At 36.2% G+C, this 18,388-nt stretch overlaps 1 protein-coding gene across 4 annotated transcripts; it reads right to left on the reverse strand.

Moving 5' to 3' along the window:
- Positions 1–747: 747 nt before the first annotated feature.
- On the reverse strand, positions 748–18,284 carry LOC140940332 (RNA binding protein fox-1 homolog 1-like). Of its 4 annotated transcripts, none has more exons than XM_073389272.1 (10): positions 18,042–18,284; positions 8,963–9,190; positions 6,785–6,838; positions 5,858–5,950; positions 4,383–4,452; positions 2,952–3,063; positions 1,880–1,898; positions 1,717–1,751; positions 1,386–1,422; positions 748–1,206 (listed from the first exon to the last, which is right to left on the reverse strand). In XM_073389272.1, exons 1-10 carry the CDS (start codon positions 18,129–18,131, stop codon positions 1,105–1,107), a joined length of 840 nt encoding a protein of 279 aa, XP_073245373.1. In that variant the 5' UTR covers positions 18,132–18,284; the 3' UTR covers positions 748–1,104. The 4 variants fall into 4 exon arrangements, with proteins under 4 accessions (XP_073245373.1, XP_073245372.1, XP_073245374.1 ...); XM_073389271.1 differs by having other exon boundaries at positions 1,880–1,901; XM_073389273.1 differs by lacking the exon at positions 18,042–18,284 and adding an exon at positions 16,836–16,994 and having other exon boundaries at positions 1,880–1,901.
- Between the last annotated feature and the right edge of the window lie 104 nt (positions 18,285–18,388).

An 18,388-nucleotide genomic window follows, 5' to 3' on the forward strand; every position in this document is an offset into this window, starting at 1 on the left:
AGCCTGAAAAAAAGCTGACATTTCGCGATGTCACCACTGGTTTCCCAGCGAAAAGAACGCAGAAGTTTCATACGGATGACGTGTCACTACACAGAGAACTGGGAGATTTCTGCGCTCGTTCCTCTGACGTCATTTCGCAGGAAAACCAGTGGTGGTCACTTATAAAATGTCGGCTGTTTTCTCAGGTAATTATCCTACGCTAAGAATGACTGAGAAGGCCTACAACAACGCTAAACCACCAACGAATTACGTACGTTATTTAGTGAGAAAACAAAAGTTTTCCCTCAAGTTACTGTCTCGCCTCTTTAAAGCCGCCCCCTTCTCTAAAAAAATCGTGGAGAGAGGCGAGGGAGCCTCCTCGATTTTTTCTGAGAGGAAGGGGTAGCTGTAAACAGGTCTAAACAGGCTAGTTCACGAACGTTCATTTTAGCGCTTCCACAACTACCTCACTGTAACACTTAAAATCACTTTTACCTTCCATAAACAGTATTTTTTGTTACTTCATATCAAATTTTAAGAGAAACCAGTTTCACTGATTAACAAACTACTCCACGCCTTCCAATTCACGTATCTTAACCAACCCCTGAAATGTACAACGCTACTGCACTACTCACACATCCCTAGTAAACGTAGAAAACATCACATACGCCTAGAACAACAATGCCCAATTATACGTTCCCACAACGTCTTGTTTAGGTAGTAACGCTCACTTAAGGAACGTCCTGAGCGAGAAAATGAACACGTGAATTGCAACTCAATTATTTATTCTTTGTACTTCAGTAAAAAGATAACGGTTGATTTCAAGAGTCTAAAAGAATTTTTTTTTTGTCTCTTTCCTTAATGAGCCTCAACCGTGACTCAAGCTTACTGGTTTCTGCGATGATGAATCATCTCTATTCACTTTCTACAACTCCTACTTTCCGCTCGAATTCCCTAAAAGAAATTCAGCCAAATACCTACTATTTACATAATTCGTATATTCACAATGATCGAATCAAGGGTTCGCTTTCACGGATTCGGCGAACTTTAAACCTCGATTACTAGTGTCTCTGTCCTGGATGTTATTGTGCAACGTGTACGTATGTGCCATTAACCGCAAGTAATTTAATATGGCGCGTATCTGTATCCGGTACTGTAACCTGTTGGAGGAGCCTGTGGAGGAACCGCTGGCCGGTATGCTGGCGCAGGAGCAACATATGTGCTTGCCTGTGAAAAAATGAAACAATGAGATTCAGTACAGGGAAAGTGGATAGAACAGGAACCATTACTGGAATCCCCGAACACAAATAACATAATAAGATTACTAGACAGCCTGCGTGATTTTTAGCCAATGACATGGTGCAGTGATGCAACACAAAAAATTATCCAAGAGAGTAAGCCATTACCGGGCCATATCCACCTCCATAGGCTGCTGTTTCGTATCTGTTGATGAAAACAGATAATTTAATACACAAGTTAGCAAACCAATCCAAGCATAGAGAAAACCACGAGGTATCTAGCGCTTTTCAAGTTTGTGTTGAGCTCTCCGCTGTGATGGTAAAAAGCAAATGCAAACTGGTGTTTCTAACTGGATTGGCCTACTTTAGTTCTTCACTTCTGAGCCGGTGAGAGGTCTCCTTATTTGATTTTAAAGCTCCTTTTTCCGGGAGTATCTGATTGGTTTTAATTGTTCGCGCTGGAAAAATGACATTATACTGGTACACCACATTTCCTTACCCCGTGAAACCTCCTATTCTCCTGGCACCGTATGTCTGAAAAACAAAAAGTAGAACATAGCGATTCTATTACAAGCAGGTCTGAAGATTGAGATAGAATGACTCATATTAAAAAAAATAAGAAGTAAAAATAAATTGCGCAAAAAGAGAAATGCCACTCATACCTGATCATATCCGTCGTAACTGCTGAGAAAAAGAACATACACTGAATCAAAAAATTTAAAACGTGAACACTCTATTAATAATTTCTACGTTTTTGCTGCAGTTTCACAAAATAACTATATCCTTTCTATAGAACTAAGCCGTTCAAAATCTAACAGTTCGTGTCTCATGAACTCCTGAACCACTCGACTGCGTTCCACTATCTAAAGTTAACAAAATCTTGTCCTTTTATCAAAAATTGCAACAACAACAACAACGACAACCACGAACCAAAGGCGCTTTTGTTGAATTGTACTAAAACTTAACTTTTTGAAGGAGGTAAGCAACGTGTTACGTATTGCTAAAAAGAATGAGCGGGAGTGTTTTATCAAGTGCAAAACACGAGGCGTAGTCAGTTTTAGATAAGCCTGTGAGAGGAGGCAGATAAACGCAAGCTAGTTTTACATTTGCTAAAGCACAAACTATGCGTTTATTGTACGGTTTAAAAAGTGTTCAAACGTTGAATAGCGCTATCAATGGACAAAAAAATCACCATCCAACATATAAGTATTAGGGACACCAATTGCGCTATCTAGTGGATAGAGATCTATCCAGTGGCCAGAGTTCGTCAGTACTGTGCTGGCTGAAACCTTGTATACTTGGGCACTAAAGTGGGCCCCGGGTACCTGTGTGCACAGGTTTTCTCTTAGTTCTGGGGTAATCACAGCTTTAATCTTCCCTGCTAAAGTCATGTTTCAAAATAAGAAACAGAGCGAAATGTAGGAAATACGTCTTCGGTTACATATAAGGTACACAAGGATAAACACAACATCATTTAGGGCCGATATCCAGGTCCTACTACGCGGGCACCAAGTGTGGACAGACGGGCTCTCAACACTTGGTAAAGAAGCTGGTTACTTCTCCCACTAATCCTCCTATATTTGTTTCATTTGGCTCAATTTCAAACTTAGACTAGCCAGCTGATTCTACTCCAGTAGCCAGCTACTAGAGACAGCCCTGGGCTTGGCCCCTTGGACAAACATGTTGGATCAGTCGTAGTGGCAAGAACTGTAAAGGAGAGCTCGCTTATCTTACCCGGAGTAAGCACCATTATACGCCGACACCTGTGCCGGCTGAATTGTCCGTGTACTAAACTTGTTCACAGGAGAAGCTCTTCGAACTCCTCTCATTCCACGAAAAGCGGTGCCTGAAATATAAACGGTCAAGCATTTCAATTAAATTAATCTGGGAAATTTAACCGTAACGACAGCTTGAAAGATGAACACGATTTTAAAGTAGTTATAGTATCACTGTTAATTCCTTACGAATATATGTTACGCTAGAGTTTATTTCAACAGTACTTATTTACTGGAGAGAACTTGAAAATGTACACTAGCTTCAAGTATCGAGACTTATCGAGACTTATCGAGTCTCTAAAACCTAATTAAATATAAATATCTTCTCTACATCTTTTTTTTGGTTTTGTTGGTTTCGACTGTGCCCTTTTACTCAAGAAAAAAAAAAAGGAAACGAAAAAGTAGGGAGAGAAAAACGAAAAAAGGACCAGATGTATCAATTTTGCTATTTGCTTTTAGCCTGTTGCTCTCCTCTCAATTGATGTTTTTTTTTTTCTCGCGTTTTTTTGTTTTTGTTTTTGTTTTTTTGTTGTTTTGTTTTGTTTCGTTTTTGTTTTGTAGTTTTTCTTTCTTTTGTCACTTTTTACTTGCATTTAATTTGTTGTTTGTTAAAATAAATAAAAAAACACTTAAAAAAAAAAAAAAAAGTATCGAGACTTACTATCAAAAGTTTGCAGACGATGACAAATGCAATAAACGGTCATTGAAAACCAGGCAGCACCGACGGGAGTCACGAAATAAAAATGGAAAAATGAAATATGCCATAAAGCTAGGGATTTTGACTTTTTCTTCTTCTTTATATGAATGCTCAAAATGGTTCGCTTGCTAAATAATTTAACGTAAAAATAACCAATAATTTTTTAACACCCAAAAATTATATGCAATATTATGTCAGTCGAGAGCCGAGCACCTTATTAGCAAAAATTTCAGAAAGTTCCATCCAAAGGAGAAAAAAGAAACGCATGTTATTTTGCTGTTAAGTAAACTACATTTTGAGACCATTGTGTATTATAGTAAGAACTGCGTGTATTAAATGCAAAATAAATTAAATTTAGATTCATTTATCAGCAAAGAGATAGTTCATATTTTTAGTTAGAAGTTAAGGAAAGTTTGGAGGACATTTTGAGCTATGCTTTAAGGCAGACATGACGTTTAACTTTATTGTTCCAGAGCCACTACAGCTAACCTTTAATTCAAACACTGGAAAAAACAATGCTAATTATAAACATTAAACAAAATCACTTAAAAAACAATTCAGTTACAAGCTGGACACAATACTTATCTGTAAGATCAGTCATAATAAATGGCGGACACATGCATTCTCTTACACACAGTACATGCCGCTAGAGATCAACAAAATGTCAAGGGGAAGGAACAAAGCATGCTGTACCATTGGTATAGGGTCCTCGATTTTGGCCCGGACTTTTTTTGGCGTGCGGACGAGGGGTTGCATTGTTAACCTAAGTGAGAAATTATCAGTGTCAATGTGAAAATCATGCAACACATGCGGAAAGAGAGCGACTTATGTTTCGCTTGAGCCTGAACAACAGTCTAACTTATTGGTACTTCGCTCATTTTGGGCTTAAAAATATTTCGTCCACGGAAAAATAAAACACCTCAGAAGGATGATAACACTAAACCAATCACAAACAACACGGTTTTCTCTCTTGCCGCTAAGCCAATCACAAGTAGCACGTGTTTGCTTCCGTTTGCTGTAAACCAATGAAGAGCAACGCGCGCTTGCTCTCTTTTGCTAAGCCAATCACAAGCAGCACGTTTTTGCTTCGGTTTGCTAAACCAATGAAGAGCAGCGCGCGCTTGCTCCCTTTTGCTAAGCCAATCACAAGCAGTTAAGTGTTCGCTTCCGTTTGCTAAGCCAATCACAAGTAGTGCACACTTTGCTTCCGTTGGTAATCTGAAAAAGGAACACCTCAGCGTTTGCCTCCGTTCGAAACGCCAATCTCAGACCGTACGCGTTTAGCCTAAACCATTCAGATTGTTGTTTTGGCTGCGTTCCAGCGTTATCATTCCAGGGTCGTACGAAATCTTCCTATAATGTGTATTGTGCTTTGTTCAAACAGCTTAGCGTTAAGTCAAAGCACAATATAGAGCTCAATGAAAAATGGGTGTAACGAATCTTGCCCTGAAAATTTTACGAAAGCGAAAGACGTCAAACAGTTCCTGATTCAAGGCAAAAGGCAAAAGCTTTGCTCGATACTTTCGCTACCACCTAAATGTGATCTTAACCATAATTGTTCAAGCTTGGAAATAATTTTCACAATTCTATAAACGACAATAGGCCATTTTAAAGTTGTGGGCTTAGTAACGTAGCCTTTGAGTGAACGAGAGGCTGAGGTTGACCTTGTTTTGATACAAACCTCTTTCCTTTTGTAATGGAAATCATGACTAAAAAAACACTAGTTACACACTGTAGCATAAGAAAGACATGGTTTACACAATAAAGCAGGAAGGGTTCTATCAAAAAAAGGTCCACTCCAGCCTCGTTTCCACCTGTAACTGTAAAATGGACTAATCGTGAAACTACGCGAAAGTAACTTGAGGAGTTTTTACATACACGAATTTCCTTAATTGAAATCTTCACCGATGAATAGGATTAGTATTTTAAGTGTATTGGTTGTGAAGGTGGAGTATCACTAAGTCCAAAACATTGACTACCAAGTTTAAATATAACCGTAGGTTTCTTGTCATAGAAATCAATAGGAGAGGTTGAGGGCAAAAGTTTCTCATGTTATACACCCTTTTGTCACGGGCTCACATCAGTTGTTTCTATTAACAAACGAGAAAACAACACCGAAAAGAAAGTAACTTGCAAAGAAAAACAAATGCCCGATATAGTTCTAATACCTCAATTTTTCTTCCATCAACCACAGTTCCATTTAATTTTTCTCTTGCTTTCATTGCATCCGCAGAACTCACAAACGTAACAAAGCCGAATCCCTAAGACAACAACAACATTATGAATACATTTGAATTTGTAACTAGTGTAAAATGCTACATCTGTATGAGTATATCTCATGGTCCTCTTTAGCTAGCCTCTTCACAGACCCTCTATTTTCTCTTCAAAGTCCGTCGAGCGCGCGTGATAAAAAACAAAAACCCCGGGGGATTTATTGACCGCCATGGCAAGGAGGTAGGGGTGGGGGAAGAAGAAAATAGACGTTCTTTATTTTTCTTTTTCGTGCGTTCGCTTCGCTCGCGTGCTCGCCAATGTTTTCGAAAAGAACAAAGAACGTAAAGAAAAATAAAACAACGTCTGTATACAGGCTACTCTTTAACTCACATAAAAAATTCTTGTTTTTTGGTACAAATAATGCACAGCAAACGACCAGTAAAGGGAGACCTTGGTCACGTGGTACAAACTGGCGTTTGCAGTTTGCCATAAACGGGATTCTAAATCTCAACAATACTGAACCTCTCTTTAAGGTCAGACAGTTCTATTTGACTGCTGACTGCTTATTCCCATAGGACGTTGCATCCTTGGGCACACCACGTAAACAGTTTCTGTCAATAATTGCCAATCTTCCAACTTCTGTTACAAACACATCAAAAATATCCTGTGTGTCCCTAATTTCCAACTGTCTTCTCGGTCTTCCCCTTTCTCTTTTCCCATCTTTCTTTCCCTCCAAAAACAACTCTATCTCTATCTCTATCATCAGACCATTTGGACGCTATAATCAGATCACTCTTGGACAACTCTATAATCAGATTACCTAGGTCTGTCATCAGGATGTCCACTTGAAGGAAAGGCAAGCCTTGAAAAATAAAATTTACCTTTGATCCTCGTTCATTGTAAATGATTTCACAATCTGCTAAACTTCCAAATTGCTGTAATAGAAATTGAAATAAAAAAGTGTCAAAAAAGATCAAATCAACTTCATCATGTAATATTACAGTAACTCTACCTTTTATGAAGCACCCATCACCATCACCATCACCATTTCGTTAAAAGCCTTGTTGGCTGGCGGCTTTTTCGAATAAACTCTACGTAGAACAGTGGCTGTAGACCACACATTTGGGAAGAAAAAGAAGTAAACATAGCAACGTGACACCTTCAAATTGGAACCAGATTGCACTCAACGTACGTGTAATGCTCTGCTTTGACAAAGTTTTTCACTTGGAAGATATTTTGTTAAGCGTGTACAGTACCAGTAGTAAATTCAAATAACAACAATTTGGTGTGCTTCTTGGTGCTGGGGAAACTATTGTTGGTTGACTATGCAGTTGTGGGGTGAGTATTGTCCAGTGTCTACTCTATCTTTTGTATTATGACATAAGAAGATCAAAACATCTGCAACCCCACAGGACTTGCAAAAACACTTGAATTCCAGCACGTCCATGGGGCCAGCGGCTACGGAAGCCGAAAAGGGACAATCCAAAAATATTTTGCAAATCCCAAAAAATATTTCAAATCGAAATGTTTTTTTCAAACTTACTGTCGAAAAGTTTTACAAATCTAAAAAACCATTGCAAATCCTAAGAAAATTAGCGGATCCACAAATAACTTTCTCAATAATCCGAAAATATTTTGCAAATCCGGCCATAAAAATTATTTCATATCGCTATTTTTATACAAATCATTATTGAAGAGTCTGGCAAATCTAAAAAAACATTGCAAATCTTAAGAAACTTATTGGATCCGCAAATAAATTTTTATAAAACTCTAAAATAGTTTACAGTCCAAGAATCGTCATGAAATCCAAAAAAATATTTTGGAAATCGAAAAAACAGTTTTGTCACGTGCCATCGACATGCCACGTTGCGTTTGGCCCTGGTGAGACGTATGATCGACGTTGCAGCTTTCTAGCCCTTCGAAGGGCGGATGCATCTAGATCCAACTCTCGTAAAATTTTCATGACCATGTCTCGAGGAACAGTAACATGGTAGGTTGTTCTTAGCTTGTTCCACATTCCACGATATCCAAGAAGTGATGAAGGGCTCACAATTTCTCGTTTAATTATTTCCCGAACAGTGCCGGCGTGTTCTGAATGAAGGTGGTTTCTTCTTCGTAACCCATAATGGCGTAGCCTTCTCTTCAAAGTCCTCACGTTCATTGAAATCCCATGGTATTCTGCCAGAAAGTGAACAATGGTGTCATAACAAAATCCCCTTTTAAAGTGATGTTCTATAGCCAATCTCTCGCCTTTCGTACTGGACAACACACTTTCCTGTTCACGCCTTTTTAGTGTTCCACACCAACGGCAGAATGTTACATTGTTCCCAAATTCTCCTCCACATTTATGACAGAACATCGTACTCGATGTTTCTAACCTCTTTCTTTCGCCATTTTGGATACTAGAAATGGCGGGAAAACGCCGGAATGACGCTGGCTGGCTGCTGGCACAAGTAGCACGTAACAAAACTTTTTTCTCGATTTACAAAATAATTCTTTGGATTTCACGACGATTCTTGGACTGTAAACTATTTTAGAGTTTTATACAAAGTCATTTGCGGATCCAATAAGTCTCTTAGGATTTCCATTGTTTTTTTAGATTTACCAGACTCTTCAATAATAATTTGTGCAAAAATTGCGACTTGAAATAATTTTTAAGGACATGCAAAATATTTTCGGGTTATTGAGAAAGTTATTTGTGGATCCACTAATTTTCTTAGGATTTGCAATAGTTTTTCAGATTTGACAAACTTTTCGACAGTGAGTTTGAAAAAAATATTTTGATTTGAAGTATATCTAACCTATATCACTGGATAGTGATTTATAGGGTGGATAACGCTATCCAACATTTGAACAAGCGGGGACAGAACAATAACGTTCCCTAGAAATATGAAGCCCATATCAGGTACAATTTCAGTTTACTATAAAGACTTTGCAAATAACACAGAAAGGTCTGTACACAGGTATGTTACTGCCTGGAAGCTTCAATAAATAAAGCGATTATTATTATCAAAATTGTTATAATCATCATCATCATCATCGTCATCATCAAAACTCACCCCAAACATTTGAACAAGATCATGATCTCTGAATCGGAATGGGATGTTAGTGACATGAAGTCTTTTTGGTCCGGTGTCGCCATTCTGTACAAGCAAGTCAGTTCCAGCCTGCTGAAGCTGATGAGTCTGTAACTGTAGCTGTTGCGTTGTGTCTATGGACGGTGGTAACGTAACCTCTGTGTAGGGTTGAACAGGGAGCGGCTGAGTGTACTGAACACCATTGCTGACCTGTTACAATGCACAGTACAATCATGATAATCAAACAGAGATGAAAAAATAAATTCAGAGAAGGAGACACTACATGTATTTCTCGGACTATCTCTACTTACAGGGCTTAAAGAGACAAAGTGGAACAAATTTTCTTGTCAAAGGAAACAACATAATATTATTTTCACACCTGGGTGCAAAGACACAATGAAGAGAAAATTTTCAGACATCAGGCCATTAGATGTTACAGGAGCTGTGTCATAAAATTATCAAAACTTAGACAGTGGAAACCACCATCAAACTGGGTGAGACATAAAAGTAAGCTTGCAAACATGAAAAGAAGGTATAAATAATGCAACAAGCACAAAAAGAGCCATGGATGGACAAAGCTGTGACTGAAACGGATTGCAATAATATTGTGTTTCTTGAAAACTTATAAACCTCACAGTTTTTTTCAAAGTTTTTTTTTTTTTGCTTGTAATGTTTGATAAATTATGATGCTTGGGAGACATACTTGTTTGACATGAAGCTGTGATTTTATCATTCACGAGTAACTTCTCATGTTCCATAGCAAATAAGGATTGGCATTAAAAACAAAATGAATACTTTCAGTTACACTAACACTTACCAATCTGGAACCTGTCTGAAATTTTGGAATACGAACAGACCACATTTTAAACAGTAAACTCCGGGAAAAATTCTGTCCACACTCATAAACAAAGTGATTTTCCTTGTTACTATAATTAATATAGACAGTGGCAAGCACAAAAAAAAAATTTCAATTTATGTACTTTGTCTTAAAAATTTTACGACCTTCATGAAAGCTATAAATGATTATTTTTCTGCAATTATTAGAAACCAAAAATCCAAAACAGAAGTTGACAACAAATACATGTATACTGTACATCATTTTGTGGTAACAATATTATATTTTTAATTTACCAAAGACTAAACATTCAAATATTCCAAACAAGAAACAAAAATAAGCAAGTTAGACACCTTTCCATGAGACCTCACAAATTAATACATAATTAATAAACTGCTTTCAACCTTTTGTGCCAAAAACAATTGTAGCTTACACATGTCAATACAATTAAACAGGTAGAACACCAGTAAACTCACGAAAAACCTGCCCAAGGTGTCACTTGTTAGGTCAGTAATTGGTACCATTAACCCAATTACTGAAAAAACTCCTTAAAAAATTTTGGTGTGAAAAGGAAAAAACCAAACAAATATACACTTCTATTTAAAATCTAAAAATTACTGTGGTGAAAAATAACTACATTGTGTGACCACAGAGGTCTCATTTACCAATGATAATAGCAGTGTTCTCTTGCATTTATAATAAAGAAATACAGGTGTATATTCATTCTACTGAAAGACAATCATATACAATGAACCTATAGCCCATTTGATATAGCTAAGTCATACCGATGAATCACATAAAGTTTCCTCAAGAATTAAAGTAATTCTGCCTACAGTAATGAAAGTTTCTCAAACCAGATAATATAGAACTCCTGAATATTTTTTAATGGACATTGTACTCAAACAAGAAAAATACTTTTGCTAGGAGAAAGTCTGGACTCGACCTTACACATATTTTGACTAAAAACAAGGTGCTGAACCAGGGCTCAGTTATTCTTACTGCTTAACATAAACACAAAGTTAGCCTACTCTAACCTGTCACATTCCATTTGAAGGAATCAAAATAAAGTCTTTTGAATACAGACAGGCTCAAACAAAGGCTTTCAACAGATTAAAGTTACAATGGCAGCCAGATCCCTTTGAAAGCAACATTATTAAGTCGAAAAAGGTTACAAACAGAGGTTAACATAAAAAAGCTATACCTCCATGATATAAATCCTGAGTTTTCGTCCTGAGCCCTGCATGTAAATGTAGTTAGGATAGCTGCCAAACTCTCTGTAATGTAGTCCCTCACAATGTCTTAATAATTTACTACTAGTGCCCTACCAGCTGCTAACACTTTAAGATTTATGGTTCATTAACAAAACACAGGATCTTAGACACAACATGGTAAAACATTACGATTTTCCTGTTGCACATAAACTCCATTCTTGAATCATTCAGAAAACAGAATATCAGAATACAAGGATCGACTTAAAATATAAAATAATAATTACGCAGTATCTGTAGCTAAAAGAAAATCCAATCTACCTGTATCTTTCAGAACAGAAAAACAAGGATTAAATATGATCAAGATACAAATTCTCATACCAAAACAAATAATATAATCCTGAACAAGTTGAGAGAATTCACACAATATTTTATTAACATGAAATGCCCTCAGTTCTGACATAAGGAAAGTTTACTGTTATCAACAATGAATTTAAACAACATATTTTGTATTTTCAAGTGTCAGTCACTAATTAGAATCCGTAACTTCAAGGTTTTACAATCATCGGGATGGAGACATTATCACCAATCAATTAAACACTGATTCATGTTAATGAGGTCTTAAGCAAGTCAGATAAGATCTCAAGAAAACTATCTCAGAGAGAAAAATAATGGAAAAAAGCTTTCACACCTCTTCAGACAGTACAAAAAAAATTATTTTGCCTTTCCACATTTCTTTCCTTACGTATCACAGCACTGGGAAAAATAAAGAATAAATACACAATGCTTTCATCTATCCAATCTTAGCTTCAGCATTTAAAATATCCCTCTGTGTCCACACAAAACAAATCATTCAAGTTCTCTTGAAAGTAAGCTTAGTCTAAAAACCTAAAATTATTTTACTTGTAAATCTTATAGAACATTTTTATGAAAAAAGGATTTTTTTCCTTGTGCAGAAAAAGAACTAGATTTAATAACAACTGGAGAATTGTGTATCTAATGTTGAAGGTAATCTGCCCTCACATTGAACCAGAATTTCCTTTCTCCCTACAAATAAGAAAAAAAGAAACAAAGGAGCTTCTGAATCAACCTTCAATTGGCGACAAAATTGTTGAGACATTGTCCTCAACTGAGGTAAATTTGGAGAACAAAACAATCCACAATCCTCCTCTCCATTCAAAGTTGCAGTCTTTAATGTTTTTTTTAATGGTAGCTTGAACAGCAGCACAACAGTGCATCGAGGGGGAAGGAAAGCTATATTTCCCTTTTTTAACTTGCGAATCTTCAGAGGGGCACTTCAGGGCAAATAGTCTCAACTAATTTTGTCGCCAGTTGTTGGTTGAATACTGGACAGGTATAACCTGGAAATGCATTTTACCCACAACCTTTATGCAGACCTGGCTTGGCTGATTCTTCAGGAAAATATTCTGATATGCCCAGCAGATTTATATCCAGATTTATATTTGTATGCTTTGGTAAAACCCAGCTACATGAAGTAATAGCCTTGATTGTAGGGGCTGCCTCAAAAAACATTGCTCTGCACCCAAATAGAAAACAACACTCAAAATCAAAGTACAGTTATATGAAATATATCATACATTTAAAAAATGACTAGCTTTTGTATTGACACGTTTTCAAATAAATTTGAGAATTATACCTGTTACAAAACAATTCTTTCAAAATGAGTGATAACACATTACATAACAAGTTTAGAAAATATAGAAATAACCAATCTTCTTTTTCGGTAAAACAAAACGAAAGATAGCTTTGAAAATAATCATACTGAATTATTTTGGCAGAAAGATTCTCAACCAAAAGTACCACCATATTATTTATTAACGCCACAAATTAAATGAAAAGAAGTAAAACATGTATTTTTAGCTATAGTTATATACTACATTTTTCTTCCTTTTTGTTTAATTCATAAGATGTTTTTATAAAAATTAATGGGTGATCCAAATACAAAATTTATGAATGTTGGGATAGGAAAAAATTTTACAGTTTACCAATGTAATAGCTCAATAAAATGACTGCTTTGATAATCTTTCCTCCACAGAAAACTTGAAATAAGGTAACAAAAAAATCACGTATTTTATATAACATGGTCAACCAAAACCAATCATTAAAATAAATTCATATTGAAACATGCTAAAAATGTAAAGCTAAGGGTTATCTGAAAATGTTCAACACAGTGCAATGCAAAAAGTAATGCAAAATATTCATAGCGTACTTCGCTTAAAGACTTACATAAATGCTGTAGAAGTCCATAAGGTCTTAAACAAGAAAATCAGTTCACAAATGTTGCATACAAAGAGGTAAAGTACCGGTAGCTCTAATCACTGCGACACAAATGAAACAGAGTTATGTTTCTATACCTGATTATTGAACTCAATGGAAATTAACCTCCTAGCCAATCATATCATGGTATGAATCTCAAAATGAACAGATTATCCAAATTAAATACCTACACTGCGCACACAAGACAAACAAGGAAGTGTGAAACTTTAACCTGGTAATAAATTATATTGCACTAAACAGCAAAAAAACGTCAGCAAATGGATTGCAATGGTTTGAATCTAGTTTTCCTTTCTTTTTGCAGATGTTTATTAGCTGATTAGTTTATACTCAGTGTGGTTTTGCTTAACTTACAAAGGACATAAAAGATAAAATCATAAAAGCAAATTTAGTTGATTTCCCACATGCATTCCACACTATTTAATATAAAACACTTCCATCAATAGATTGTTTACACCCAAGGAGACAAAGTTATTCAATTCTATTTTACAAATACATTGCAAAAATGGCCTCATTGGGTCACTTAATGGTTTTTAAATATTAATCATTCTCAAAACATTTAAACTCATTATTTCTGATCATTAAATGATGTTGCTAAACATGTCATTTGTACAAGCAACTAATCAAGGTACAGATCTCAGACAATCTCCACTGGCTAAATATACATCTGTACACATTATTTTAAATAACACAGCAGCTCAAGCTGAATCATTTCTCTTTATTTCATGCTAGAAGAATACTTTATGTTTAAATATATCATTGTTTTACTTGCTGTACCAGGTTTTATTTAAATTTACATTTGTACACAAAAAACCACCTTCTGGAACCACGTAATCTGTTATTATTACCATCAAAATTTAAAGAAATTCTCGTGCACCTATTGGTTGACATCCAGCTATCGACACTGTGAAAATATAAACAATGAAATTATGTGATGATGGAACATTTTTTCTTTCTCTACTATGTAAGCATGATTCCCCAAGAAACTTTCTGAAAATAGTTATTCAAAAAATTGAATGTTATAATAATAATAATAATAATAATAATAATAATAATAATTCATTATTAAATTTTGCAAAACACAAAAATAACATTTAAATATGATCTAATGCACTCTACCAAAACATACGTAAAATCATAAAGGATAGATACATGTAAGTCAATGCACCACAATAATATTCCTATAAGTTCATAATTATTATCTTCATTCTAAGCTTCATTCCTTACAGTTGAGTTGAGATGATCTCCACAAATATATTGGTCTGCTCCTAATACTCTATTTATTCGATTACCCGCCCTGGGCGCTTATTAAATTTTTTGGACCTTGAGAGTGGGCGCTAATTCAAGATGGGCCCTTATTAGAGGCTGGGCGCTTATTAAATTTTCACAATTTCAAAAAGTGCAGTAAGAACATGTAACAAAGTAAGGTTTCTGTAAAATACGCTGCAGAAACCTCCATCTTGGGGGAAGTCTCTTATTAGTACCTATTCAATTTTTTTCGGCTGGGAGGTGAAAGGGGGTGGGGTTGGGTTGGTGAAAGGGGGTGGGTGCTTATTCGAGGCTGGGCGCTTATTGACTTTTTCTGCCTTTAGGATGGGTGCTTATTTGAGGTGGGCGCTAATTCGAGGTTGGGCACTTATTCGAATAACTACGGTACATAGGTCTTCATATATACAGCTATTTTGAGAAAAGTTGTTGGAAAAAGTGCATGCGACAATCCCGAAAGGTATTATGAGTGGTTTTGCATTCACTCAAGTAATGGCAAAAGAGGCCATTGACGTATGTTTGCGAGTGCTAAAGGAAAGCAGCAAAAGCAGGTTTGACAGCTACATGTACAGTGTCAGGAACAGTGTATTGATAATATCCCATATTACCTTTCGGGATTGTTGTGTGCACATTTTTTCTGACAGCCTTTCTTAAAAAAGCTGATGAGTTTGTTGAGCACTGCATGGCTAATGAAGAGGCCATGGGTTTAATCGCTGCACAGGCTCAATTTGTAATACCAGTACTGCTTAGATTGCAATTACAAAGTTCTACATCATATCTTCATTTACATATATATTCCCACAGTTCATATCTTCTTCATATATACTATACAATAATAGCTATTGTTCACAATCTTACAGATAACAGAAAATACACCATTTTTGACCAAAAAGTGTTCAACACTTTGCACTATAAATTCCTACATGTATGATGTCATTGCTATAATATTTTCTCAAACTATTTGTTCTTATCATCCCCTAACCAAGTAACATCCTACAACATCAGATTCTTAGGATCCTTCTCTAAATACAGTGTATGCGATAGGGCAGTCCCTATATATAAGGGAACCATTCTGCAATGTACAAAAAAGAACATACCCAACTGATCCAGTTACTGCTATTATTATTATTATTATTATTATTATTACCATTATTATTATTATTATTATTATTATCATCATCATCTTCATCATCATCATCATCATCATTATCATCATCATCATCATTATCATTATTGAGTCAACTCAGTTTAGATTTAATCCTTTCATACATAATTTACATCTGCTCTTACCATCGATGTGTCAGAGCTACTGTGGTTGCAGGAAAAGGTTTAATAGTAGTACAGTACATCATAAAAGCTGATTGACTACAGGTGGCAAGAATGACTCAAAAACAATCACTCAGGGTTAATACACAGTCATGCTAAGTTGGGTCTGAAGGCGTGCTCCCCTCGCAATTGTTTGAAAATAATTTACTGAGTTCTTGGGAATGTAATTTTCTGCATAATCAAAGTACTTTAATGCAAAGTTATGACCATTTTGTCATTTAAGTTAAGTTTTTGCCATAACTGCAGGTTTAAGAGATTAACAGTTTAGCCTGGATCTGGTTAGATCCACTCAAGATTTCACAATCCGAACAATGACACAAACTTTACTCTTAGTTTCTTTCACAAAACGATTGATAGTGTACTTCCTTCACCCAAGAATTTCTGGAAATAGTTGTTTTTAAAATTATGGAAAAGTCTGGCCTGAAAAGAAGATTCTTCTTTCACCACCCCCACCCCCCCTCCCCCAAGCCCCTTAAATACAATGTCATTAAATCTGATGAGCCCCTTCCAGAATAATACAATTCACTTCCCTAAAAATGGACATCAAGTAGATTCTGATCCAAAAATTCAGCGGATTATGAAAATATTGTTTAAATGATTGCCGTGGGGTTGGTAAAGAAGTATGTGACTAGCTATTCAGTGTGGCAAGTACTAAGTGAAGTACTTGGCGTTAAATTGAATATCATTTTCCAGACGGCATCTGATAATATACTGGATAATAATAAACAAATCATGGCATTTAAGCTTCAGTTCTGGATTTTAACAATGGTTGCAGAATCTCTTCCAGAAACTTACACTTTATTAGGTATGTAAAATTTTTCTGCTTGTATTTCTATTACGAATAAATCTAAACGAATTTTATAAGCACTGCGTAATCGAGCTGCTTATTGCTTTGACATGTACAAGAATGTTTGTGATTTCAAACCTGATATACATCTTGTGGTGGAAATGAGCTTCCACACAGCTTGCAAATATATTCCGGAACGTGTTCCATTCAAATTAAGTGGCAACTTGAGCGATAAAGATATAAACAATTATATATGTACTCATCCACTACTTCTGCAATACCACCGGACGTCTACAGCTTTTCGGTAATGAATACTGAATTGTAATGAATATTATTTGTGCTGCACATACTAGACATTCGATACCCGTCTAGTAAATTTGGATGACATAGATAAAGACTGTGTTTTTCCGCATGCTACTTCAATTATAATCATGAGAAGAGACGCTTTTTATTTTCGTAATATGGAGATAAAGATAAACAGGAATGATAACATTTCCCGGCCAGTGTGATCGCAACAGCATGTCAAGGGGTTTGAAAGACAAAACAAACGTTGAAATCAGCCGGGTGTAGAGGATGATCAAGATGAGCTATTTGTATTTTCCATCTTTATGCTCCCATCGGAAAATCAGATAATTAAACTAGCGAATTCATGGATAAATGCAAATGTAACAGTTCCATGGTATCGCTAATAACAAAGAAAAAGCGCGCGACAATGCTCAAGGATCGGGGATTTGAATAAACACATGCAAAGAATTGCGAAAAGCGGAAATACTTGAGCAACACATTTTGTTTCGCAGTTCAAGTCTGGGAAATATTTCCCGCATTTCTTTGAGACTAATGAACGTTAAGTGGTAGAAACCTGAAAAGCATATAGTTACATCAGTCGAGAGTTACGAGACAAAGACTTCTTGTCGGGAGTGTAGTTTGTGCTTATATCATATTTTGCAAGCGATTAAAACATTTCCGCGTAAATGCAAGTGCGTCACAATGCAAGCAAGAAATTTTCACGACAGTTTACAAAGCTTAATTTGCCATTGGACTTTTTAAAACATACCATTTAAGGATTTGAAAGTGTAATTTTACAGCGCAAGTCTCGTCTGACCAGGACAATCCTGTCTCCATGACAAAATTTAGAAGACCTCCTTCAAGGTATTTCCAGCACACACAGGGAAAATCGAGCTTGAGGTAGATGACGATCGGCAACTTAACACAAAATTAAACAATTCGAGGTTTGTTAAGTTTTGTAGGGTTGTGCGGATCATGGTTTTTCGTGGAACTGATCGACGGCGATAATAATTAACAAACGTCAAAATACACCTATGCTGTCGAACCGCGAAGACTTACCGTGTCTTGAGAGTTCGGCACGTTTTCCATAGTTCCATTCGTCCTCGAGCTATCCTCTGCTGAAAATGCACTGGTACCTTGTTGTGCCATCGAGTAATCTGAGGGATTCCACCCACAATGACAACAAAGAAATCGAGATTTCCTCCTTGTCAACTTTCAGATCCAACTCAAACTGCCCGGACTCGCGCCAATAGTTTTCCGCGGACCACATGGCACAGCAGCCACAGACACTGATCACCGGGAAGAGAGGGGAGAGAGGGGAGTATTTTGTTATTACATTTTTGTGCAAATCAATAGACAAAGAGCCAATAAAATACGTAAATTTCATTTAAATGACAGATTTTGCG

The sequence above is a fragment of the Porites lutea genome, chromosome 6 (assembly GCF_958299795.1).
Source record: "Porites lutea chromosome 6, jaPorLute2.1, whole genome shotgun sequence".
NCBI classification, from domain to species: Eukaryota; Metazoa; Cnidaria; class Anthozoa; order Scleractinia; family Poritidae; genus Porites; species Porites lutea.